General features: G+C 49.2%; 1 protein-coding gene across 1 annotated transcript; it reads left to right on the forward strand.

Annotated features, from left to right (window-relative positions):
* Positions 1 to 1,186: 1,186 nt before the first annotated feature.
* LOC125945118 (uncharacterized) lies at positions 1,187 to 27,546 on the forward strand. Its single transcript, XM_049666689.1, has 4 exons — positions 1,187 to 1,305; positions 4,063 to 4,185; positions 15,594 to 15,799; positions 27,460 to 27,546. Exons 1-4 carry the CDS (start codon positions 1,194 to 1,196, stop codon positions 27,544 to 27,546), a joined length of 528 nt encoding a protein of 175 aa, XP_049522646.1. The 5' UTR covers positions 1,187 to 1,193.

Genomic DNA, 27,546 nt, shown 5'->3' on the forward strand with positions numbered 1-27,546 from the left:
TTTTCTCCATCGTACTCACTCGTTTTTGTGCTGTATTTGCTTTGCATATCATGTATGCCTAACGTGCTTAGGAGCGAGAGCCTCTGTCAGGCCACATAGCCTTCAGATCTTGTTCCTCTTTCTGTATCAAAGAAAGAAATAAACTTAACGTCAACTTCAACTTACTTCCCGCTTTCCTTGCGTGGGCGTGAATGAGCTGCGATCGCCGGCTCACCCTCACACGCTTTCATTCGCACATAGAGCATACGGTGCGCGCGACGATTCTATCGCCGTTGGAATTTATACGGAACCTCGCGGCGATGGCGACGGCAGAAATGCGCCAGGAGTGTCCATATAATTGTTATCGCAATAAAAGTTGACGGGGCATACTTGAAAGCGTCCTATAGGTAGCTATGCAATAATATTGCGACACCAATTAAATATACACTCCAGGTGAATACCCGCCGTTGCCGTTGGTGCCACTGTGATGTTCCGTATAAAGTCCGAGTGCGATAACATCGCGGCCGCGCGAGGTGCGAGCGAGGTACTGTAGGTGCGAGCGATAGCTTGCGAGGCAGTGCCGAGGAGGATGGTGGCTTGCTGCAGGGGTGTCTTCTCGCGATCGCAAGGGAGGAATGTGGGGAAGGTGCCGGCCGTTGCCTCGCAAGCACGAGGGGAGCGGGGGTTGTGCGCGCGCTAGGAGGGAGGGGCGAATGGGACAGGTTCGGGCGGATCTTCCTCCAGCTGCAGTGGCTAAGCGCGTCCTATGTTGGAGTTAATCTGCGCTGCGTTCGAAAGCTAGCCGACCTGAGACAGCTTCGTCTGCGCTGCGTTCTCGCGCGCTTAGTTACCGTTGAAGTAAAAGGCGGCGCGAAAGGGAATTTTCTCGCCGCTGCTGCCGCTCTTCAGCACGCCAGCGCTCTGACAGCATGTCCGCGGTCACCGAGTGAGATGTGTTCGTATTTAATTGCCTGTGCACGCGCGACAACGTACTTGTCAATTCACTTAGTAAGCATATTTGCGGCACTTTATTGAGCTGATAAAACAAGTTACCTCACTTCGCGTAGCTCTCTAATTCGCTATCGAAAACAACGCTTCGCCTGTAGGGCGAAACTTTTGATTTTATCTCTTTTCTCACAGCAGATAAAACAACCACAGCTGCCACAGGCGAGACAGTTAAAACCGTCGTGGTGGCATCATCAAATACTGCCTCAATGCCGTCTATGCTATCAAACAAGTCCACTTCGGACACAATAGCGTCGATCGGTGATATGCAGTCCACGGAAATACCTACAACGCATTCCCCAGTCAAAAAACGTGCATCAGGTGAGCATGTGCACCTTTGTGCTCTGTTGAAGTGGGCCATTACTATAACCCCAACGTTGTGTTGCCCCGTATAATGTTGAATTGAAGAAAAAACACAGTTTATTTATTGTTCATTATTTACCTTACAGAGTTTTGTTTTAAATCAGTGTCCCCGTCTCAAGGCGCATAAATAGTCCGTGCATACTTGTTATGCCAATATAGGGAATTATTTCCCGGGCACATGTGCGCTAATAAAATCAAGTGTTTTCATAAATCACCAACTTGTCGGGGTTTATTTTCACTTCTGTATCCGGACTGGAAGTCAAGTGATGCGAAATATTCATCAATGCGTGAAATGCGATACACAGTCTTTATGCGGCGATAATCAATGCACAAATGCGCTCTGCTATCTACTCTTATATTTCGTATGTCACAGTTGCGATATACCGCATCCTCTTTGTCGAAAGTTCAAGTTTGATCTGCTGCGCGGTCAGCAGGCTTTAGTTGTACATGTTCAGATAGTGATATAAACCATGTTATCTTTACAACAGCCGTGATCAAGAAGAAGAATGTCCAAGAACGACCGATACATATATTTTTTTTTCACTGCGTAATCTGCCGGAAACAACTGTTACATATAACAGAATTCCTGCCTGCTTTTAGATATACATTTGATGTTATCACGCTTACCGACAACGGATACACATTCGTGCAACATAAGTAAACGGAGATACCGTGCAGCCGCAATGAGGTTGTAATGGGAAAGGCGGTTGAGGGATGCAGGGGACAACTTCAGGCGGAAGAAAACGTGATGGGAGGCAGGCAAAACTTGCCAGATCGTAGCATAAGGGAGACGCAAGGGTACAACTGCGGTGGAGCATAAGGCATGTATGGCGGCGTAGTTAAGAGGTCGGTGCCGGAAATATCACGTGATCAGTGGTCGTAGAAGGCGAATAAGTTAGACGTATGGTGTCTAGCAACGGTAACGCGGACAGCGCGCATATCAATGAGTGCTCGCTTCTATCAGCTACTCAAATGTTAGATGACTATGCAGATATCAGCATTTTCTTCAAATACCAACGTAGTGGACAAGTCCCCAGAGGTATTTCAGCGTCGACTTCAATAATCGCAGCCTGGCCACCAACGATGACACCAAGTTTACTCTTCAACAAAGACTAGCAAACATTTTCTCTCCACCTCGTCAATGCGGCATCGCCTCGTGGAACGGCGCTGTTAGGGAAGGCACGGTGTTAGGTAGAACGGGACTGATAGCGATCATCGGTGAAGCTTGGTCATGGATGCTATTGGCTGGAACACTATCTATAGACATGAGCAGCTCGAGGGCAGTGCAAGCACATGAGCATGTCGTCTGGTGTGCTCTACTATTACAGATTGTTCGTGCCGTAGAGCAATTAGCGGAATGGGCGAAACGCATAGGAGAAATTTAGAAACATTGTAGCGGCAGCAAGGTCGCGTGGCATCACTATTAACAATATTGTGAATGATGGAACATGGAATCATGATAAGACCACAGTATCAAATATATTGTATGCTTGTATTAGCAACTACTTAACACGCGAAAGCCCGCCGGGGTAGCTCAGTTATTTAGCGTTACACTGCTGAACACGAAGCCGCCGGTTCGATGCCGGCTGCGGTGGCAGCATTCAAATGGGGGTACAATGCAAAAACGATTGAATACAGTGCATTTGGTGCACGGTAAAAAACCCCAAGTGGTCAAAAAGGAATTCGGAGTCCTGCACTACGGCATTCTCTCTTAATTATATCGTGAGCGCCCATACAATCCCCAAGAAAGCCGCACTGCCGTTTTCCCCGTCCGATCACTGACCACCGCATCGCTGGCATGTCACGAACCGCAACCACTAGGGACGATATTATTTTTCCACTAATGGGAAAAAGTTCACATGGCTGAACCGAAGGCTCTACAATGCAATATGTGCACCAAGGTATAGGCATTTACAAAACGTAGTACGCTCTTGATGTCCTGCACGAAGTACCGTATTTGTGCAAGATGTATTGGTCCTGATGACGATTAGTACTTGGAATCGAGGACTGCGTAACGATGAACGACGAAATGAAGGCGATGAACCGAACGTTGAGCATGAGATCATTAGGTTCACAGAGGCAGTTGGGATCAGTTAAACTGTGCGTGTGCTGTTACATAGGCTAGAACTTTAGTTTCCATGTAGTACATGTTATGCTCTTAACTGCGTTAAAACAAATTCTCGGGTTTTACGTGGCAAAACCACGATATGCTTTGAGGCACGCTCTAGTGGGGGATTTAGAGTTAATTTTGACCACCTGGGGTTCTTTGACGTGCACCGATATCTAATGTGTTTTGTCATTGCGCCCCCATCGCAATGCGGCCACCGTGGCGCGGATCGCATTCGCGATGTCGAGCGGTCCGGCGAAACGCCAAGGCCACTGGGCTACCGTGGCGTGTCTTAAATGCATAACAGTCCAGAGTAGTCATCGTGAGGGCTGCTGTACCCTTAGCGGCACGCTTCGCAACTACCTGCTCTTACTTCCTTCTGTTCATGCTCTAACCATTTGCACTAACCGACACTCCCAACCTGACTGTGTGTCTCTGAGGCCATGTCTCTGTGGACTTGTCTTCGGGCGGACATGCATGAGAGCGACCATGTCTATGAAATCCTGCTTGACCACAGGTGTTTATGGTCAGACATTTGTTTGTTTTTGCATAATTTTATATCGCTTTCATTGTGTCTTCATTGATTCTTTGCTTGCATTTTTTTTCAGCCGGCATTGTTTGTGTTTTTGGCCGTGCCTGGGACGTTCCCTTGAGCACAGAAGACATTGAGCCCTGTGACCACATTGTATTTGCCGAGTTGCTCGGCAAAGGGCCGTCAGACGATATCTGGAGTGAGTAATAAACCTTGAAATCTGGAAGGAGTAATATACCGTACACGGAGTCTTGCACGAAAATTTGAGGCAGCTCAACCACTCGTTCATATTGTTGCCAGGAAGCCTTTCATTCTTAATGTTTTATGTTATGCATAGGTCAGACTGCTTAGATGCTTAAGGTTTTATGATGTATCATTTTTAAGCGTCTACACGAACGAGAACACCTTTTCAGAGCAATGGCATCAATCTCTCTGAAACCTTCAAAAAGGAAATATTCGTATAAGCGTCCGATCTTTTCTCGTGCTGAGCGCAGAAAGTTGAGATGAAACCGGCAGATGACGAGCAACACACAAATGCTGCTTTCGACAAAGAATTATTAGAAGTTGGGTGATACCCTAGAGCAAAACTCAAACATGCAAAAGTTATGAGCCACTGAGAAATTAGAGTTATTTGCTCTATAAGAATAGTGAATGAATACTAACACACTGTTGATCGAGCAACGATAGATAAGCTTGGCCTTATCTATCGTTCCGGGTTCACTTATTAGTCTCGTCACTTCGTCTTTATGCCTGCGCACAAAGTAATGAAACAGAGGCGATTGTTTGTGGGATCCAAAGTTTCTGAATTAAACACTGGAAAATATGTACAAGTAAAGCCGAAACTCAAACCTTGCAAAGCGTAAAATCTATCGGATGTATGCTTCATTTTAAATGTTAATTATGTTCATCAACGTTTTAAAATGATCAGCCGCACGGATCCAATAACCTCTCTAAAGGTACCCGTGACGCACTTGGTTATTCCCTTGAGGAGACGTTACCGGTGTTTTGTAATCTTAATCCCATGCAAAAATGACTGTTGGTTTACCGTTGATGATTTGTTGGGTAATTGTTGAATCAACGTACTTTCAACAAAATTCCAAAGGTCGTTGAGTTCACTTAACAGTTGCACAACGATATTACCGTTGAGGCTTCTCAATAAATAATTTGATGGGTAATTTGTGTTCATTTTCGTAATTGTTTTTTTTTTGTTGTGCAGCAGTTGAGTGCAGCATATAATAATTAGGACTCGGATATGAAGGCGACATTTCAAAATTTTATTGCTCAGCATTCTTTGCCTCATTCTTGTAACATTGTGGTAGGTAGGTAGGTTCTTGTTTTTGCTCGCTTTTATAAAAATTCAGACCTTCACCTGTCGAGCAAATGGGGCTGAGCGAAGCTTGTGGCAAGAAGACACTGTCGCTGGCGTTCCGCTTCGTTTGCCCTAAACTCAGGGTCGGCGGCTCTTCGCTGATGTTTGGACTCAACATCGCGCTCCCCCAACTCGGGGTCCGCGGCTCTTCACTGACGTTTCGCATGGGCTTCGGAAGCCCTCACGATAGAATCGGACGACAAGCTTCGCTTACACTCATTTTCTCGACAGGGAAGGGCTGGTGATGATTTTGTCTCTTTGGGTCCCACGTGTGATAAGGGTAGTTCAAGTTAGCGTTACACGTCCCCGAGCCCACAGGAGTATGTTCCCTTGAGCTTGGACCCTTTCTGCATTATCGCCAGGATCAGCCTACAGGACAGGGGTATGGGCCATTAAGGTTAGGCACTTTCTGCACAATCTCCAGGATCGGCCTACTTTTCAGCGTGACACCACCAACGCAGACAGTTGTGAGCCTATAAAGCTTTCCATTAAAAAAAAATCACCACCCCTTCTCCTGTCGAGAAAATGGGGGGTAAGTAAAGCTTGTGGCAAGACGACACTGTCTCAGGCATACCGCTTCGTTTGTCCTAATCTCAGGGTGGGCGCCTCTTCGTTGACGTTTGGCCTCAGCATCGCGCTACCGCAGCTCGGGGTCCGCGCCTCTTTACTAACGTTTCACCTGGGCTTCGGAAGCCCTCGCGCTAGAATCGGACGGCAAGCTTCACTTGCCCCCATTTTCTCAACAGCAGAAGGGCTGGTGATTTTGTCTCTTTGGGTCCCACATGTGACAAGGGAAGTTCAAGGGTGCGTTACAGGATCCTGAGCCCAGAAGGGTATGTGCTAGAGCACTGCAAGGGCCGATTTTTCAGCCCGGCCCGGGCCCTTTTTTACGTTGGGCTGCCTGCCCTAGCCCGACTACAAGTTCTATTTAGTTTAGTTCTATAAAGTTTGACCCGGGTGCAGGTCAAAAAGCTCATGCCGTGCCCGAGCCCGGCCCGAGCCCGTGAAAAAACTTCTCTACCCGGCCTGGCACACGGGCCGGGCCCGGGCTTTCGGGTAAGCCGGAGCCCGTGCAGTGCTCTAGTATGTGCTATTGAGCTTGGACCTATTCTGCACAATCGCCAGGATCGGCCCACTTTTCAGCGTGACACTGCCACCACCGCCGAAACTTGTGGGCCTATAAAGCTTCGCTTAATAACGCCTGACCGATGGTGGCATTGAACGTTCGCCGTCGAGCACAGCAGCCCGGTGCTCTAACCATTAGGCCACGAGCGTACGCATACGTCTATCGTTGCAAAGCTCTTTGAAACGCTCTGCGCGCGCACCCCATGTCGTTTCCTTCATTTGCGATAGCTCGCGCTTTGAGGCGCCGTATTAGACTGAACTATCTACGAGACCAGCCCACTTTGGTAGCCGTTTACGCTACGTAGAAAACTGCGATGTTGAGCCAGTTTCATGATCGCCCAAGTTCACATAGCTTTAACACTGGTTCGCTGCCGTACAAATGTCATCGTTGTTTTAAGAAACACCAGAAGGCACAGCGATCCATAGGTGCAGTCGAAAATGCGAAATTTTCGTGGAGCCGGAAAATGCGAAATTCACTTGCAAACACGGTGACTGCGGCATGTGGAGTTCCCGAAAAGTAGAGACAGCGCGGCTGGTGGCGATAAGGCAGGCGCCGACAAACGACGACGCTACCTTTGAGCATCGGACGCGCTGTGGGAACCGTGGGATGCAAGTGCGCACACATTGTAAGCATACACCTGAAAGGTCTTCGAATTTACTGTGCCGCACCCTCTGTCTCGAAAGACAATGTATTTTGTTGAACAGCGAAGCTGTTTAAGTCAGCCTTAATTTGTGCGTGTGCCACAAAATGGTCATCGTCAGCATTGGCTGGAGCGTCGTCGTCTTGTTCCACAGTTTAAGCCAGCCGTAATTTGTGCGTGTGCCACGAAATTATCATCAACAACATTGGCTCGAGCGTCGTCGTCTTCTTCCGCAGTTTAAGCCAGCCTTATTTGTGCGTGCGCCACGAAATTATCATCCTCAGCATTGGCTCGAGTGTCGTTGTCTTCTTCCGCAGTTTAAGCCATAATTTGTGCGTGTGCCGCGAAATTATCATCGTCAGCATTGGCTGGAGCGTCGTTGTCTTCTTCCGCAGTTTAAGCCAGCCTTATTTGTGCGTGTGCCACGAAAGTATCATCATCAGCATTGGCTCGAGCGTCGTCGTCTTCTTCCGCAGCTTAAGCCAGCCTTATTTGTGCGTGTGCCACGAAATTATCATCATCAGCATTGGCTCGAGCGTCGTCGTCTTCTTCCGCAGTTTAAGCCAGCCTTATTTGTGCGTGCGCCACGAAATTATCATCCTCAGCATTAGCTCGAGTGTCGTTGTCTTCTTACGCAGTTTAAGGCATAATTTATGCGTGTGCCACGAAATTATCATCAACAACATTGGCTCGAGCGTCGTCGTCTTCTTCCGCAGTTTAAGCCATAATTTGTGCGTGTGCCGCGAAATTATCATCATCAGCATTGGCTCGAGCGTCGTCGTCTTCTTCCGCAGCTTGAGCCAGCCTTATTTGTGCGTGTGCCACGAAATTATCATCCTCAGCATTGGCTCGAGCGTCGTTGTCTTCTTCCGCAGTGTAAGCCATTCGTAATTTGTGCGTTTGCCACGAAATTATCATCAACATTGGCTCGAGCGTCGTCGTCTTCTTCCGCAGTTTAAGTCCATAATTTGTGCGTGTCCCGTGAAATTATCATCATCAGCATTGGCTCGAGCGTCGTCGTCTTCTTCCGCAGTTGAAGCCAGCCGTAATTTGTGCGTGTGCCACGAAACTGCCGCGCCGTAGCCATGACAACCAGGCGACGCCACACAGACACGGCCTCGCAGAGCTCCCGCCAGCTGCGCGTTACTGCGCATGGGCCTTGACGTGATCCTGGCGCGCGTGCGCTCGCCGCCCAAGAGAAATAAATAAATAAATAAATAAATAAATAAATAAAAAACAAAACGAACTTTCTTGGCAAGGCAGGATTCGAATCCGGGTATCCACATTCCGAAGGCGAGCGCCATAACCTCTGCGATATACACCCACGCTTGCAGAACGTGCATTTATGGGAACCATATGGTTGCATTGTACTGACGATTGCAACACAACTTCCTTTGGGAGAGAGAAAGAGAAAATGAGAGTGAGAGAAAAAAAGAGATAGATCGAGAACGAAGGAGACAGAGAGAGAAAGAAGGGGAGAGACAGATAACCTAGCTACAACCAAGAGACGCAATCTATCGGCCAGCATCGCTGTGTCTTGAGCTTTGCGCGGCCTAGTGCAATGCTTTCGCCTTTTTATCCAACGGCCGTGGCACTAGACATCAAACAACGAACGCGCTTTGCGATCACTGCACGCAGCTGTTACAACCATTGACTTGAAAGATCGGATTCAGCAACAACAGCCGCAACAGTAGGACAGCTAATCGCTGTCTCAGCGGCCCCTCGCGACTCTCACTTTACAAGAAACATGCGATATAATCCTTGTCATTGAAGCCTCGCCGAACTGTCTCCTTCCTTGCCTGCACCTCTCGAATGTTCAGTGAAACAAACGAAGGCCAAAGGGAAATGAAACAAATCCAAAGAAAGGTTCTGTGCTCACATTATACCCTACTTCTTAACGAGTTATCTACAAAGATGCTGCAAACTATTTAAAAAGTGATTGTTCGTAAAAATAAAGAAATTAGTAATAACTCACACTAACTTCAAAGGCGTGTGTATGAGCTTGAGTGAGTACCTATGAGTGTGAGTGCACGTTAGTAGAAACGCGAGTGAGTGCCCGTTGTTGCGAATGGACGTGGGCATGAGCGAAAGTGACCATCGTTGAGAGTGACTGTGAACGTGAGTGTGAACGTGAGCACACATGAGCGCTGTATAGGGGTGATAGCTTTTACATTTACTGGAATTTTAAAAATCGCATGTTACAGGTAGCACAATTCTAGTCCTTGAGCTGGGTTATTCAGAGAGGCGGATTTTACTTGCACGAAAATAGAAACACACTGAAATAATTTTAAAAAGTCACTAATTGCCTTTTTATTTCATTAATTTGTGGCAAATATTTCATTTTACGAATTTTACCCGCTGCGCTTGCAAGGTGTATCCGCTTGGAATGAATTTCCAGAATGATACCAGTTTCGAGATTCGCTCCATCAAACTCGCCGTAAAATGTGCTGTTGTTACACTTACTTTTTAACAAAACGCACCTTTATGCACTGGAGCAGAAAAGGAACTGGAACGGCCCATGTATTTCGTCCCACACTTTGGAAATAACATCTCGAAACTGGTGTAATCCTGGAGCTTCATATCAAGTGGATACGTCTTGCAAACTCACCTGCCACAATTCATAAATTGCAGTATGTGCAGTAAAGTAATTGCTTAAGAAGTTAATTCGTGCATTTTTGTTAATTTGTTGAATATGTGTTACGATTCCTCGTGCTCGTAATGTCCGCCTCCTCGAATAGGAATAACCCAGCTCAAGAACAACAATTCTTACCTGCAACAAGCGATTTTTAAAAAATTTCGGGGAAAAATGACTATCGCGTATGAGTGTGATAAGACGTGAGTATGAGCTTGAGTGAGTACCTTTATATGAGTGCGCGTATTCGCCACTCATATAAGTTCAACCGCATGTGCTCACATTAAGTTCGCTGCAGCGTTACCTTGGAGTTCTCAAATCGCCGTGATGTCGCAAAGCACTACCCCCCCCCCCCCCAAAGAAAAGAAAAAGGCGGAGGGGGGAAGACGAATGAATTTTGCTGTGTACAATTATGCGTGTCACCAAGGGGGAAAGATGGCACTTCATAATTTCATTGATTCCCGGAAGTAGCAGACAACGTGCAGCAGGGTGCTACATAGATAGGAAACTTGCGCATTGGCGAAAAAATGTCGCAGTTTCGCCCGAAAGGCGAAGCATCAATTGCGATAGCAAATTAGTAGAGAGTTATTCGGAGTAGGGATAGTAGTTTTATCGGCTGCATAAACGTGGACACATTCGCTTACTAACTGAATTAACAATCGTGGTGTGAGCGCGCACAAGCAAACATGAATAGATCGCACTGAATGACCGCAGACAACGACTGTCCAAATGCTGGCAGCAAGCGCAGCCGCCGCAGCGTAAAGGCCGTTTCACATGGCGCGATTTTCACACAGCGACACAGCGAATTCCGTCACTCAGCGACCGCCGCGACCAGCCGCGACGTCGCAGGCTCTCCGCGACGGGATTCCAACATGTTGGAATTTCCGTCGCTGAGTCGCAGCGATCGGCGCGATGTGGGCGGTGCAACGAGACGTAACAGCAAGCGCCGTCGAAATAGGCACTTTCCTGTTTTACCACGTGTTGGAAGCTCAGTGGAGCAATGTCGCGCACCAGTTTTAATGATGTTTTAACAGAGCGTACCCACCAGCGCCTGTGGCTCACGAGCTTCATCAACAATTGCTTTCTCCAGCTCGCACAATTCATTTAAAAGGAGACGCTGCATGCTATCCAGGTCGGAAGCTGACATACGGCACGTACCCTCACGACCGTCGCCGTCGTCAAAGTCTTCATTGCTACAAATTGTACCAGGCACTTGCACACTTAATAGTACTTAGCTTCTTCTTTTGGAGAGGAAAATACTCCTGCAGGAGAATAGTTGTGGCTTCCATCGTACCGCAACAACACAACTAGAGTGTACAAAACAAAACCACCCCACCACGCCGCACGCTTATGCGGTTTGTGCAGTATTTTCACTAGCCGCAACTGCGGACAAAGCGATCGCCGTCTCAACGCGTTTAAAGGCTGAAAAATTCTGCACTATTCTATTAAAAAAATAATAATATGAAATTGTAATATTTGACTAGTTTCCATGTTGTTTTTTATTTAACGATGAAGGCATGGATACTTTGTGAGCAGGGAGCAACCTTGGGCGTCGCTACGACGGAAATCGCCGCGTCAAAGACGCATGTGAAAGCTGCCAGCGAAAATCGCTCTGCGACGTGCGCGCCAGAACGATTTTTTTCGCCCCAATCGCGCCATGTGAAACGGCCTTAAGAAGGTTCGCGCGGTCTTTCGCTTCAACGGAAACTGAGCGGCGAATGCACAGCGCATACAAAGGTCAGAGCCGTGTGGAGATAAGAGACGGTGCGGGCGACCGCCACCGCCGGGCAAAGCGCAGAGGAATTGTGCAGAGGAGAAGTTGTTGGCAGAGGGGAAGCTCCCCCCCCCCCTCCCTCCCGCGCTGCCTTCCTGCTTTCTTCCTTTCGCGTGGGATATTGAGTGGCTAGTTTACCTTACGCCCAGTTGCAAGATAAGCACTTAGTGAAGCAGCACAGCGTTGCCCCACCTCCCTCCCTTTCATACCCCCACGACCATTCGCGCGACGGTCGCGTTTGCTTTCCGCCGTGCGTTCGTTCGCTCTCCGTGATGGCGCGCGTTCCCCCGCGCTTTCACTCGCGCATACGGCGCGCGGCGACGATTTTATCGCCCTTGGACTTTATACGGAACCTCACGGCGACGGCACAAATCTGGTTGAAGTGTCCATATAATTGCCATCGCAATAAAAAGTGACTGACTTTAGTCAGTCACCTTGGTGGTTTATTCGAAACACTTCCCTCGGGACGTCTTTATTCCTGGAGAGTAAACCATTCATTTATTTTATTATTGCGATAGCAATTATATGGACACTCAAAAGCAGATTTCTGCCGTCGGCGTCGCCGTCGCCGTCGTCGTCGCCGTCGCCGTGAGGTTCCGTATGACGTCAATGGAGATGAAATCGTCGCCGGGCGCCGAACGCTGTATGTGCGAGTGAAAGGGGGCGAGGGACGCGCCCTTTCACGGGGAGTGAACGCACGGCGGAGAACAAATGAGCGTTCTGCGCCGTGCTCCCTTAAGGGCTGCAGAAGTAGGCGTCTCTTTCCTCCTTTACAATCACCATATATGTAGAGCAAACGCGCCTTCTTCCGACACGCGAAAGGCCGTGGGGTAGGGAAGGAAGGCGACGTTTAGCTGCGGCACCAAGTGCCTATTTATATCAGAGGCTCCGGGCAACAGTCACCAACGCCGCACGCATTTTGAGCGAACGCGGGCAAAACGCCGATGGCGTCGACAACAGTTCTGCGTGTTGCCGGTGCTGCTGCATGTCCAAGTTTATACAGCTCATAAAGCTAATATCATTACTCCGTATAGCTCTCTACAAATTTGCTATCGCAATTGATGCTTCGCCTTTCAGGTGAAACTGCGACAATTTTTCAATTATATGGACACTCCATGCGGATTTCTGCTGTCGGCGTTGGTGCCGCGTCGCAGTGAGGTTCCGTATGAAGTCCAACGGCGATGAAATCGTCGGGGCGCGCCGTATGCTGTATCTGCGAGTGAACGCGCGCGAGGGACGCGCGCTTTGACAGAGAGCGAACGCACGGCGTGGAGCAAACGCGACTTCTTCCGTCGCGCGAAAGGCCGTGGGGGGTCGGGAGGGAGGGGAGGCAACGTTTAGCTGCGGCAACAAATGCGTATTTATATGGAAACGTCGCGAGGCGAGAAGGTGGTAAAGACTTCCGACACTGCTCGATAAGTATCCCGTTCTCATCTCGTCGAAAACCTCCGAGCCGCCACCAGAGGCACCGGGAACAGTCACCACGCCGCGCGCGTTCGTTGTGAACGCGGGCAAAACGCCGATGGCGTCGACAACAATTCTGCGTGTTGCTGGTGCTGCTACATGTCCAAGCTTATGCAGCTGATAAGACTACTATCCTTACTCCGTATAGCTCTCTACTAATTTGCTATCGCAATTGATGCTTCGCCTTTCGCGTGAAACTGCGACATTTTTATATAATTTAAGTACGTTTGTGGCGTTTTGTATAGACAGGGGCTTTAATAAATTAGTGATGTACGCTTACGCTTAATTTCGTTTGGTTAGTTTAGTTTTCTGCCCCAGCATTAGTGCTACTAATCTCTCAAGCACCAGGAATACTCATGCTAATGTACTTGTGTCTGCAGGCGCCGGTAGCAGGAAAGGTAACTAGCTCGGAATATCTGCAGTTGATCATAGACATGTTATGCCGCGTAGCGACATATCATTTGTATATCATGTAGTTTTTTTAGCGGTGTAAGTAGAAGCTGCTGTTTTCTCATTCAGCGCGGTGAGTTGTCAGCTTATTCGCTGGCAAGTAATTTAGAAGCAACTGCAAACAGCGCTCGTTCCAGATTTGGAGCATTTGTACTAGCCATAGCGCCACTAGTTTCCTTTCCGACACTGTGCACAAAGCCAAATTACATTAAAACTGGTTGGATTCGTTTCCAAGTCATGCTTTACAGCAATACAAATCACATTGCCCAAAAGAGAACCCTCGATAAATTTCTGCAACCTATTGAAAGAAACGCAACATGGTCCAATGGGTTATTGACTTCTCACGTTTCACCGGGGTTTGACAATTCCTACGGGCGCCGGTTGTCTGCTGTGTTCCCGAGCCTGCACCTTACCTCGAACACTGTGTGCTGCGAGCATGAACAAGTACCAGTTATCAGACGCAGACCACCTCATCACATTGATCAGCTAACTATAAAGAGAAAGGTGCACCCTACTCACAAACGGAACTCTAATTTGTCTTTATCCTAAGACACATTTACCAGGTAACCTAAAAGTTTTTAGCCTCCTTCTACCAGTGCACAATACCTGTATTTAGCTTATGAAAGCACGACACACATTACTGTCTACACATTGTGAGATGCTATGTGATATACTGCAAAACGAGTCACAGTGGCGATTCGCCTATGAAGGCCGAAAATAGTCAAGTATCATACCTGTAGCAATGGAACGACGCCGCTCACAAGTGCTTGCACCTTGCGGAGGCCCGTTACGCACAAACACTTCCTGTTTTAATGCGAACTTCAGGGTTTTTAAATATATATATATGCGTGCGTGACACCTTCATTTAGCCGATTCCATGCGAATATCGTAAGCGGAAACAACCATTTCCTTAAAGAGCCATGTCATGAGTAAGTTGTAACAGGAACTTGAGTCGTGCCTGCTTTGCCCTAGTGGATAGGGTCCTAATGCCAGAAGAAGCCAGGTGTGTGGCATAGCCCGTGCATTTATTGGCGAAAAAGTGCAGATGTGGCAAAAAAAGCAGACGTTGGAGGGAACAAAGACAATGCGCAGCTTGACCCGTCTCGTCGTCTTCGCTGCTGAGCTATGATGAATGAAAACCGCATAGACCAGCTCAGGCCCCTCGCGCAGCCTGTTATTCGCCGCATATTTACCGGCTCACTCTTTCCTGAAAATATTAATAGACTACACAGCGCACCACGAGCTTCAAAGAACTGAAGGACAGCCACGACCGGTAAAAGAGAGAGAAGAAACTTAATTAAAGGGGGAGATGTCGGCGTTTGTTATTTGACGGTATCGTGCTACTTCACGCCTGGGAAGGGGTTTGGGGGAACTGTTGTGACAGGGCAGCAAATGAAGCTGGTATGTCCAAAACAAGGATGATAGCTGCTGTACAGTCAAGTGCTCCTGTTTAATGTACACGCTTCACGGCACACCTACCTTGGCAGAGAGGGATTCAGGCTTCTACGGTGTAGCAAGGAGAAGGTCTATGGCATGCATAATTTGCACAGCTGTCCTCGCCACCGCTGTTCGAATCTGTACAAATACTTCACGTAAAAAACCGTTGACGCAGGACACCATACCAGGTTTCAGGTTCATCTAAGCCAGCGAGTTTACCTTGGCGTAGAGAGCACTGAAATGACTAAAGTGGCCTTTGTTCAGTTGTACATTGCGGACTACGCAACTAGACAGCGTAAGACACAATTAAGGAATCAAATGATGGCTTGTTTCTATCTCTCATGTATAACTGCACAATTCCGAAATTCTAGGCACATTTTCCAAGCGTTTACTTGTCTCTTTGCAACTGAGACTATATTTATACCAAATTTATCAATCGGAAAAAAGCTGGCATTTACAATTTCCGGACAAAATTAAGTTTTAAGGCTTTTCCTAGAAACTTTAATAGGCACTGAGACGAAGGCTGCTTCATATCGTGCGTGATGGTACGTTACCCAATCAACAAGTAAATTTTTTTAACTTCGGTATATTAAAGGCTTGCAGTTTATCAAAATAAATCCGCAGACTACTGTGGCATCAATCATAACCTGTGTGTTTCCCTCATAAATTACGAAAGCAATTTTCACAAGCAAAGCTCAATTTTCTTCAATTGCAGGTGACAGTAACTACAAGCTGGCCAGCGAGGTGAATACGACAGCCGTCTACCTCGGTGTGTGGAGCCACGAGATACCGCGTGACCAAGCAGATGACTTTTACGACCTACTAAAAAGTGAATTCCCTGAGTGGAATGCCTTCTGTCTCTTAAGTATACCTTTAGATACGGGAAAGATGGGATGGGAGGAGGTGCGAAAGATAACAAAGGTATGTTGCTCCACTTTGCCTTTTCTATTTAACTGAAGAAATACCTACGCGCTCACGTAATTTGGGCAGCGTGCACGACGAATCGCGCATCAGTCTTCGCAAGTGTGTTCGCAAGCGCGAACTAGACACAGACAGAAAAAGATCGCTGGCACTCCCGTAATCGAGAGTAGATGTGAGCATTAAATGGCTACCGAGAAAGCACATTGGTGCCGCTACCCAGGTCTGAAATCTTACTGGGCCGAAATGAATCTGTTTTAAACTGAACCTCGTTGCAAGTCTCGTCTCGGCCAAACAACCATCCGCGGCGCGCCGGCCTGGTCACGCAGCGCGGCGCCCTCTCTCGAAGGAGGTGGCGCAAAAGCCGCGCCGCGGAACTCCCGGACCGGTGGCTTTGAAAAGAGCACCGGTAACTCTTGGCGAATTCCATTGGGAGAACAGGAGCAGGGCGCCGCGCAGTGCGAAGTCGGGCGACAGCGCAGTGAGAGCAGGGACACTCGACCCGCCACAGGGACACTCGACCCGCCATTCGGAGAGCTCGGAGACTAAAGCAATCGACGTCCCACTATTCTTTGCAGGAGAGCGGCAAAACACGCGTGATCGTCTTGTGATCTGTCGGGCGTAACGCTGTCACCGTTTGCGGCCACGTACTACATACTTTTGTGCAGCGCCGACGCATCCCACAATGTTTCGGCCTGCGAAGATAATCTGAAACTGCAACATGAATCTGAAGTTGAGCTCCAGCAGCTTTCGCTGCTGTCACCGTCGAGCGTCTCAAGCACTTCAGCAAGGCGAAGACGCCTTGCTGCCGCTGTCCCCCGCGCATCCAACGAGAAGCATGGCGAACTAGAAATGCCAGGATCTGTCGCTAAATACCTGCGAAGCTCGCACGCATTACCGACGTCAAAAAACAGCGGTGCCAAACCACCAACTACGCTTGGCTGCCTCCGTTGCCGCCGCGCGCGCCGGCTGAAGCAAAATAAAAAGAAATGACGAGGATATGACAGTTTAAGTCCCGTGACTTCCTCCGTACTCCGCTTTTCAGGCGAGAGCAGTCCGGACTGCTCCCGGCTGCTCTCGGCGCAGCGAAACTGCTCTTGTTCTACCACTGGATGACGGCTCTCCCACTCCTGTTCGACCATTGAAACACGTCGCCTCTGGAACGAGCACTTTCAGCGTGCGTTTGATTGCTCCTGTTCTCCCAATGGAATTCGCCATCTGTCTCAGCGCCAAAAGATGACCGTCAAGTGTATGGTGCACTATGTCTGCCGTTTAAACGTCGCTATTGAAAATGACAAAGTTCCGCGTACAAGAAGTTACAGCTTGAGAGACATTGTGAACAAACATTAGGAAGAAATCGGAAACAATATTTTAGGGGCGAAGCTCCTTACGCCGTGGGTCAGTCTCTCCTCCGTCATAGCCACCTCGTCTAGTTCGTGAAGTGATCACTAGATGGCGTTGGTGGCGCTCGCTCCATTCAGCGCGTCTGCACCGCTGCCGGTGCAGTGCAGCGGTGCACGGACATGCAGTTTCTGGATCCGCTTCTCGGCGTCGCCGTGCACCTTCTGCTTCGCGGGTTCCAACGTCGGGATCCGTTTCTCGGCGCGGAATAAAATTGCGTTCGATATGTACAAATGTGCAGGTGTGCGAGAGAGCCGTACACGACGGCGAGTTTCCAAAACGCCTCTGGCTGCACTTTGACGACGCGGCTTATACAACACATGGCTTGCAGATATGCTCTCACGTGCACATCCTTTGACTACTTGAAACCCACGACCACCCGAGGGACGTGCATAGACATTGCATTGACGAACGGCCAACTGCAACCCATACAAGAACCGCTCTCCTTGCAGTTCACGGACCATAAAGCCGTCATTTGGAAGGGACAACGGAAGCCAAACCTCATCTAAGAAAATGAATAAAAGTTCTTATATAACCTCACACACTGGTTCTCACGTCTTTCATGATGATGCAATGGGCGAATTTTCACGGAAGAGTCATGAACCTCCGGAGCTTCGCCCACTCATCATCATTCACCCCGTGGATATGCCGTTTTTTTTTAATTGTTTGGGCAGTAACAAGCTTATGTAGCGCTGTCCTGTACAATAGGTTGGGGGCCAGAGACCGCATTTTCTTAAGTTTTGACTAGTTGCTCAGGTGAGCAACTAGTCAGCTTGACCCCTTTTGCTTTCGCAACGATGTCCGGATGTTCTCGCAGGTTCTCGTTCCGTTCACGCGCCCATTCTCTTCTTGATTTCCCGGATAACTGCTCTAGATTTTCGCTCAAGGTCTCTTGAAGGTCGCCGACAACATGAGCTAAAAACCTCTCATGCTTAAAACGAACGCACAAACATATACAAATACGCTTCAAAGTTCTATGTTTCCCGAGAAAAGGAAGCGTGGTTATGTTCAACAAGAACCTAACTGAGATCTGGTGATTTCTGCTCTGCTCCAATATATAGCTTGGAGTTTAGCTCGGCTCCAATCTTAAGCATTAACTGTGCTAAGAACCAGTGTTCGAACACCAAGTATACTTGATTTCGCTTTATTTATTACTATTTTTGCCTTTCCATAGGTGAGCTATTGGTGCGTTGAGCGGTGACTGTTGGTGAGCTATTTTGTCCATGACATCGAAAGCAAAGATCGCTAAAAACGGGACTAAGCAGAAATACACTAGACAGAGCGCCGCAACACTGTGATCAGGGGGACACAAAGTGAGATGATAATTATCGCTGTCAGCAACCGAATTAACTAAAATTGAATAATTAACTTTTCATTGAGTGCAGTAAGTGTGCATGTCTGTATTTAAAAGTTAGAGGCAGTCGTGTTTCTACACAGTTTCACTTGGAAAAATTATTCTAGCATGTAGGTGCTCCGAGATATCCGACTCCAAATTTGAACTGTCGTTCGCATGATTACGCATGCAAGAGGCTGAGCATCGGCGCAAAGCTCCTAACTATTCCCCTTCTCCTCTCGGCTGGCGAAATCAAGATATGACAGCGCGGTGTGCCGTGAGCAGTACGCATGATCCTGTTAAACGCGAAAACAGGAGATAATTTTTCGGCACATTTTTGTATTACTTGATATCGCAGCGGGACGTCATCTTGTGAGCGCGTTAGCTTCACTGTCACCTACTAGAGTGCTTCTGGAATAGCGGTGCCTCTGTACAGAAGTATAACCAATAATATCCACGTGGAGTCCGTTTATGCTAACATGGATGCTTCTGGCGAGACGAGGTATTCTACCGAAGAAAAAAATTTCGCAGTTTCACCCGAACCGGGAAGCATCAATTGCGATCAAATTAGTAGAGAGCTATACAGAGTAGGGATCGTAGTTTTATCGGCTGCATAAACTTGGGCACATTCGCTTACCAATTAATTACCAAGCGTGGTGTGAGCGCGCACAAGCAAACATGAATAGATCACACTCGATGACCGTAGACGACCACTGTCAAAACGCTGGTGTGAGCACGCGCGGCCGCCGCAGCGAGCGACGGTTCGTGCGGTCTGTATACGCTGTGCTTTCGCCGCTCAGTTTCCGTTGAAGCGAGAAAGGTCAGAGGCGTGTGGAGATCGCTTTCAAGATACGGTGAGCGCCACAGCCCGCACCGGCGCAAATGTACGCAGTTGTCAGAGTAGAAGCCGCCCTGCCTCTTTCCTGCGCTCCATTCCCACTTTCCTCCTTTCCGTGCGAGAGATTGCGTTGCCAGTTTTCCTTGCGCCCGGTTGCAAGATACGCATTTTGTGGCGCAGCAAAGCGTCGCCCCCTCTTTCCCTTCCGTACGTTCACAGCCTTTCGCGCGACGGAAGAAGTCGCGCTTGCTCTCTGCCGTGCGTTTGCTCTCCGTAAAAGCGCGCGTCCCCCGCGTGCTTTCACTCGCACATATGGCACGCGGCGACGTGTTTATCACCCTTGTACTTTATACGGAACCACACGGCGACGGCGCCGACAGCAAAAATCCACTGAAGTGTCCATATAATTAGACGTGCTACTTGCATTGACTGAGATGAGTGGGAACGCTTCATTTGCAATGCGGCTGTACGCGGCTCGCTACCAATACCGTCTCCTTCCAACTAGGCCTACCCTCAAAAACGTGTTTCGGCGCTTTCGCACAACAGGGTCACTCCATCGTCCGAGACAAACAAGGAAGACAATCGTCGATGAAGACTTTTAAATCGACGTTGTCGCGTGCGTAACGTCGAAGCCAGAACTTAGCATCCGACAGATTATAGATCAGTGCAGTTGCAGCGTTGGAACAGTCGCAGATTTGCTAAGAAAGCCCATAAGTTTTATCCCTATCAAGTTTACCTTGAGCAGGACCTAAGTGTGGCGTACTTTGGAAGGCGGGTGGACATCTGCAATTGTGGCCTGATGAAAATTGATAAAGAAATGGACTTCTTACAGAGAATAATTTGGACAGATGAAGCTCGGTTTTGCCGCAATGGCACTGTGAATATTCACAACGCGCATTATTAGTCACAAGAAAATCCGCACTGGCTGCGGCAGCACAAGCATCAAGTTTGCTGGAGTGTGGTGTGGCATACTCCGGAACAGGATCATTGGACCTCATTTCTTTGAGGACAACTTGAATGGAAAGTGTTGTGATCGACGACTTTGTCTCCAATATTTCCCTGAATGACCTGCGCCAAGTGCGGTTCCAGCACGACGGAGCACCACCACATTTCTCCACCACGGCAAAGAGCTGGTTGGACACACGTTTTCCACGACAGTGGATCGGGCGTGCAGGAGCGATCTTTTGCTGCCGAGATCCCCTGACCTTTCTCCGCTCGACATTTTGCAGCGTAAGTTATTATGGGCTCATTCCAACAGCCGTTTCGGTTCGCGATGATGCCACCGCTGGCGGCTCCCACCGCGTAACCGCTATCGCAGGAAACGCGAAAAAAGTACCCCGATTACCGCCGGGATCGAGCCGGCGCCCGTTGCGTGGGAGCCGGATACTATACCACTGAGTCAAGCAAGTGCTTGCTAACGGACAGCGGAAACATGCCTCAAAACGCTCCCAAGTACGCAGGGGGAGACGACTCGAGCCTCCGCCAGTAAGGTGGCGCCATCTAGGTAAGATGCCTGCAAATGCAGCGGCACAGGCACAGACGACGGGCATCAGACGACGACATGCGATTCAGACGAGGCACGCTATCAACATGCTCCAGAGCTGCTGAGCTACCACCAGTGTCGTGGCGCCATCTAGTTAAGGTGCCTGAGAACGCGGTGCTCCCGACATGCAAGTTGCAGTTGTAAGGCTTGATGGGGCTCAGCAGACTGCTTTGCACATAGCATTACAAGCCTCATCTCGCCGTCGACGCCGGGCGGACAGTTCAGATCGTTCTCGTCAAAACGAGGCGAACAGACTGCCGCGAAGACTCTGTTGTGCGGGGTGCCCAAATTGGAGCTACTCTTGAGCCGCTCCACCAGCTTACGCTGTGACTATGGTGCGTGTGCCGCGCAGACCTGTGACTTTTTTCTTTGGGGCTAGGTTAAAGATCGAGTTTATGCAGTAGAGCCCAGTGATGATAATGATATGAAGCACAGGATAACATCTCCCTCCAGAAGTACGGCGCAGAGTTATCGAGTCGGCGCGAGTGTGGTTGATGCTTTGCGTTGCGCTGGAAGGGAGCCATTTTGAATACTGTTTAGGGCATTGACATCAGGGATGGTGAAGTGTTTTCATGAGATTTGTGCATGACCACACCAAACATAAAGCGGCAGTATGAAATATTCGTTAGCATAGCTAAAACTGTTTCTGGTGTTGATGGTGCAATTGTTGCTCTTGATTTCAATAAAACTTACAATACTTGGAAATCAGCAGTCACTTTATTTGCGTAGCCCAGGCAATGACCATGTCTGCTCGTCTAATCAACATTACGCAAGCGCACGGCCCTCCAGCATCTCAGCGCGCGCCATTATCTCGGCATGGCAACTGCCGCCATCGTTACCGGCTGCGCGGTCGCGTGTTACGACAACGGTTCCGGATTTTTCGATTTTTTTTATTTCGCCAGGCGAGAGGGGAAGGGGGACAGTTGTCTTTGCCCATGTCCCCGCCCCGTTCAGATTAAACGCCGCACGCAACAGCCGCGTCACATTCGGGTGGACCTTTGCGGCGATCCAAAACTCTCTTGCGTCCTTAATCATGAACGGCAATTCAAACTTGGAGTCCGATATCTCGGAGCGCAGACACGCTAGAAGAATTCTTCGAACTGATACTGTGTAGAAACACGACTGCCTCTAATATTTCAATGCAAACATACCCACTTATAAGCTGCAGTCAATGAAAAATTCATTATTATATTTTGCTTAATTGGGCTGCTGACAGCGATAATTATCATCTCATTTTGTGCCCCCCTGGCCACATAACTTATTTGCAGGGGTTATTGTGGCGTGCCTCCCAGTGCCTAATTTTAACAAAACCATAAAGCTTAATTTTGAACAACCTGCATGTTATAAGACTGAGACCGATCAAGCTGCCCAGCGCTTCTTTTATTCCCAAAAGAAAACTCTCCAGCTCATGCGCGAAGAAACAGAAGATCAGGTATGATAATGGCTATGTACACATGATGATGGCTATGTACAAAGTACTATGTACTAGAGCACTGCACGGGCCGATTTTTTCAGCCCGGGCCTGGCCCGGGCCCGTTTTTACGTTGGGCTGCCCACCCGAGCCCGATTAAACGTTTTATGGCGAGACCCCGGCCTGGCCCGGGCCCGGAAATAATCTATGTTACCCGCTCGGCCTGGCCCGCCGCCCCTTTACCTTAGGCCCGAGCCCGGCCCGAACCCGGCTCGATATCAGCCCGAACCCGGCCTGAGACCGAAAAAAACATGTTTTTCAGAGTCGAGACTCGCGAGTTTAACTCCCTGCACGTTACATACATACCACCAGAATGTCCGAGCCCGGCCCGGGCTCGCATCAGAAAACCCGAGCCCGGCCCGAGCCCGTGAAAAAACTGCTCTACCCGGCCCGGGCTTTCGGGTAAGACCGAGCCCGTGCAGTGCTCTAGTATGTACTATGTAACTTCCCCCCATCATGGAAGCGACCAGCCTGGCCGCAGCTTAGAGATCATCTAAACGGGGAGTGGAGGGCTTCATCCGCGAGACGTGAACAATTTCTGTATTCCGGCGGCGCCGGTCAGTGACGGAGTGTACTGGTCGGACGAGATAGTTCACTGCAGATGTTTGCTGTTTGCTGCACAACAGTGTACGGGCCAATGTAGCGTTGAAGGAACTTTTCACAGAGGCCTGGAGTTCGGACTGGAGTCAAAAGCAGGACTTGGTCTGCAGGGTGAACACGGACGTCGCGGCGTTTGTAGTCGCAATGACGTTTCCTCTCAGCTTGGATGGCTTCCGCGCTTTGCCGGGCGATGTGACGGCAATGTGCAACTCGGCCAGCCAACTCTTCTGGAATGGACGTGTTAGGCGAATAAGGTGCTAAAAAGAATGCTCTGTCGATATGGTGGAACGAGGTCGTCCATACACAAGGGAGAAATGGCTGTAGCCGGTAGTCCGTTGAACAGCAGTAATATATGCGAATGCCACAAAAGGAAGAATTTTATCCCAGTCAGTGTGGTCAGGACGGACGTACATGGCGATCATGCCAGACAGCGTACGGTGGAAAAGCTCAGTAAGGCCGTTCGTTTGCGGATGATAGGTAGAAAATGTCAGCGACCTCAGAAGCGGTACCGGATTGCAGAGGCGCAGCCTCGGCATATCATGTTAAATGGTCGACCGAAGTTACAATCCAACGGTTACCGGAGGGTGTCAAAGGTAAGGGATCATATAAATCAATGGCAAGAAATTCAAGAGGTGCGTCCGGGCAAACGAAAGTTTGTAGTAAACCGACAGGAGGGATGTCGAGGGTTTTCGGTGTTGACATGACGCACAAAAGGCAACGTATTTGGCCAGAGTTGTGAATCGGCCAGGCCAGAAGCAGTGGGTCTTGATGTGGTCGTAGGTCTTGTGGAAGCCTAAGTGGTCAGCCGATACGTCGTGGTGAAGTGCCTCTAATACTCGAAGGCGAAGGCAGCGAGGTAGAACTGGGACCCACCGAATACCTATCGGGTGGTAAACGTAGCGGGACAGCACGGCATCTTGAAGGTGGACTTGTCGAAGTTGGCGTCACAAAAAGCTGTTGGGTGGTTCGGCGAACCCACGAAGGCAATCCATGAGACTTCGACAGTAGGAGTCGGCCCGCTGAAGCAAGACGAAATCAGAGCGTGATGAAAGCGTAACTTGGTCCAGAGGCGTTAGCGAGAGCTGGTGTGAGGCAGGCGTGTCATCGGAACGACGTGGTGGGGAAGACGACGACGCGTTACCGGGAGAGAGCGACAGCGGGCGCGTCTGCATCATGATGACTTTTTCCAGACTTGTACGTTATTGTAAAGTCATATTCCTGCAAGCGCAGTATCCAGCGTCCTAAGCGTCCTGACATGTTTTTCATTGATGACAGCCAACACAGAACATAGTGGTCGGTGACGATGCTGAAGTGGTGGCCGTAAAAGTATGGGCGAAATTTCTGAATTGACCAAACGATAGCCAGGCCCGCTTACTCTGTGATAGTGTAGTTCCGCTCAGCTGGAGAAAGTGTTCGGCTGGCATATGCTATGACTTGCTCTTTAGAGGCTGCATTACGTTGCAGAAGTACTGCGCCAATACCTTGGGCGCTTGCGTCAGTATGAAGTATGGTGGGGGCTCGATCATCAAAGTGGCGAAGCACTGGTCCGGAACTAAGATGTTGCTTAAGAGCTTGAAAAGCCGACTCGCAGTCGTCAGTACTTGTGAAATAGGCACCGGTACCCAGTAGCTTGTGTAGAGGAGCCGCTATTGCAGCGAAATTGCGTATACATCGACGAAAATGTGACGCCTAGCCGAGGAAACTACGTAGATCTTTCTGTTGCGGGGGGCGAGGAAACTGGACAACAGCACAACTCTTTTCGGAGTCTGGCTGGTTGTCATCTTCTGAGACGGCGTGGCCTAATACATTTATAGTTTTGCTTGCAAATTTGCATTTTTTTGTATTGATCTGGAGACCAGCATTTGCAAGGCACTTGAAAGCTTCCTCTAATTGTTTAAGATGTTGTCTGAAGTTAGACGATAAGATGACAATAATGTTACGGGGAGAAAATACGCTTGAAAATATATTTACAAATATATACAACGGGTAGTAGACAGGCATACCAGAAGCCCATGCGCGCGACTATCCGGGTGATCGTTGTCTTCGTCAGTCCTGTCATCATCGTTCACTACTGCAGCGCCTCGTAGCAATATTGTCCAGATAACACAGGCAGGTCTTCCCTTTTAGTCCACGAAGAACATAATGTGTCGTGCTCTCAAATGTGGCTGGAGCGCTACAAAGGCCAAAAGGCATCACGTTAAATTCATAAAATCCGTCTGGTGTAGAGAATGTGGTCTTTTCCTTGTCAGTCTCATTCATCGGAATTAGCCAATATCCTGATCGAAGGTCAAGGCTGTAGTGTGTCCCTTGTAGTGTGCCCAAAGCGTCGTCAATTCGAGGTATTGGATATACGTCTTTGCGTCTGATCTTATTGAGCGCTTAATAAGCAACGCAAAAGCGAACGGAGCCATCTTTTTTCTTTACGAGAACGACAGGAGAAGCCCAGGAGCTAAATGAAGGTCGTATTATCTTTCGCGCAAGCGTGTCAGCAACCTGTTGTTCAATGACCTTTCGTTTGGACGGCGATACACGATAGGGGCAGCTTCGTATAATAGCAGAACCACCGGTTTTGATGCGGTGTGTGTCCACGGATGTCTGGCTAAACAGAGGGGAACAGTTATCGAAACAGGCTTTGTGCTCCGCCAAGACAGTCAATAAGGCTTCGGACTGAGTGGCTGGTCGGTCAGAAGCGATGACGGCTGGGGGAGGGAAAGAATCATCCAAACCTGAGGTTGGTACTAACGAGGAAGAAGGGCAAAGCGTGAAGATAGAGTTAGGTTGAGCGTCGGTGATCCCTTTGAGCAGCATCACAGGAGTTGAGGATGTGTTGCAAGCAGACAGAAGGGCGCAGTAGGAGGAGTAGAGAAAGAAAGAAGGCAGAGATGTTAACCGGAAATGCATCTGGCTGGCTACTCTGGGGGACGGCAAAGAGGGAATGGAAACATGAGGTAGAGAGAGGAGGGGGGAGGAAGGTACATGGTGAGCTCGCGCACGCAGAAGGACCCAGCCACGTGAAAACTGAACGAGAGCAGGCAGCACTGAGAATTCCGCGAGAAATACAGCGGGAAGAAGGGGCGATTAGAACGTCTTCGTGGCCAGGACGCAGGACGTAGTCTACAGCGATGGCCAAGTCAGTAACAGTCAAGTCCGTAACAGCAAGTTACGGACAGAGTTCGTAACAGGTGCGAGCGCTGTATAGGTAATATGGACAACTTCACCTCTACATGAAATGACGGCTGAAGCAGAATGTAGGAAGTCCCAACCCAGTATAAGTTCATGGACACACGTGGGAAGGACAATTAACTCAATGTGGTGGCGAATGCCAATGAGAACACGAGCAGTACACTGTCCGTAGGGGTGAGTGAATGCATCATTAGCACCACGCAAAATAGGTCCAAGATAAGGCGTTGTTATTTTCCGTAGCGTGAACACAGATAACTACGAAGAACAGAAACGGCGGCACCGGTATATAGTGTTACCCGCCGAGAGGAATTTTTCAAATACTGAACGGGAGTGCCTGGCGCTGGTTTGGGCAGTAGCACAACTCCGCCCCTACGTATACGACCGCACATTTTCCGTGGTTACCGATCACCACACCTTGTGCTAGCTCTCGGCTATGAAAGACCCCACCGGACGATTGGGTAGATAGGCGCTACGGCTTCAAGAAGACTCATTTGCTGTTTTATACAAGTCAAGCCACTTGCACAAGGACTCCAACTGCCTCTCTCGTCATTCTGTCGACCGCCCTGAAGATTAGGCGTATGACACCTACTTTTGCGTCCTGGCCATTTATGATCTGCGCGACATCCGCACTGAACACCGGCATGACGACTGCTTACGTGTTCTTATCGATCGTCTCAATTTGGGACATTGGGAGCCTTCACTGCTCGTGTTCGTGATCCGCGACGACGTTCTCTACCGTTGCAGCTTACATGCCTTGAAGGACCAGAATTTTTACTCGTTGTACCACGCCATCCCCGGACCTCGGTGCTTGATCAGTTGTATGACGCCCTATTGCTGGCCACCTCGACTCTTCGCCTACCTACGACCGCGTACGGCGCCGCTTCTACTGGCTAGGCCTGTACTGCTCTGTGCACCGCTGCGTTACAGCGTGTGCGCTCTGTCAACGAGGCAAAAAACCTGCTGTGCTGCCCGCTGGACGCCTTCATTCCATCGATGTGCCCTCAGAACCATTCTATCGCGTCGGTCTCGATCTTCTCGGTCCTTTCCCGACGTCGAAATCTGGCAATAAGTGTGTCAATTTTGCGACTGACTACGCGACCCGGTACGCGATCACGCGAACTTTGCTCACAAGGTGTTCAACTGAGGTGGCGGATTTCCTTTTACATGACGTCATCCTCCATCACAGCGCACCCCGGCAGCTCCTCATTGACCGCGGCCGGACCTTCTTGTCCCGCGTTGTTGAAGACCTACTTAGCCCTTGTTCTGCTGAGCACAAACTTTCCACCGCCTGCAGACAGACGGACTCAAGGAGCGGCTCAATCGCACGTTGATAGAAGTGCTGTCTATATACGTTTCTGACGACCACATTGATTGGGACTAG

This window comes from Dermacentor silvarum, chromosome 4 (assembly GCF_013339745.2).
Source record: "Dermacentor silvarum isolate Dsil-2018 chromosome 4, BIME_Dsil_1.4, whole genome shotgun sequence".
NCBI lineage: Eukaryota > Metazoa > Arthropoda > Arachnida > Ixodida > Ixodidae > Dermacentor > Dermacentor silvarum.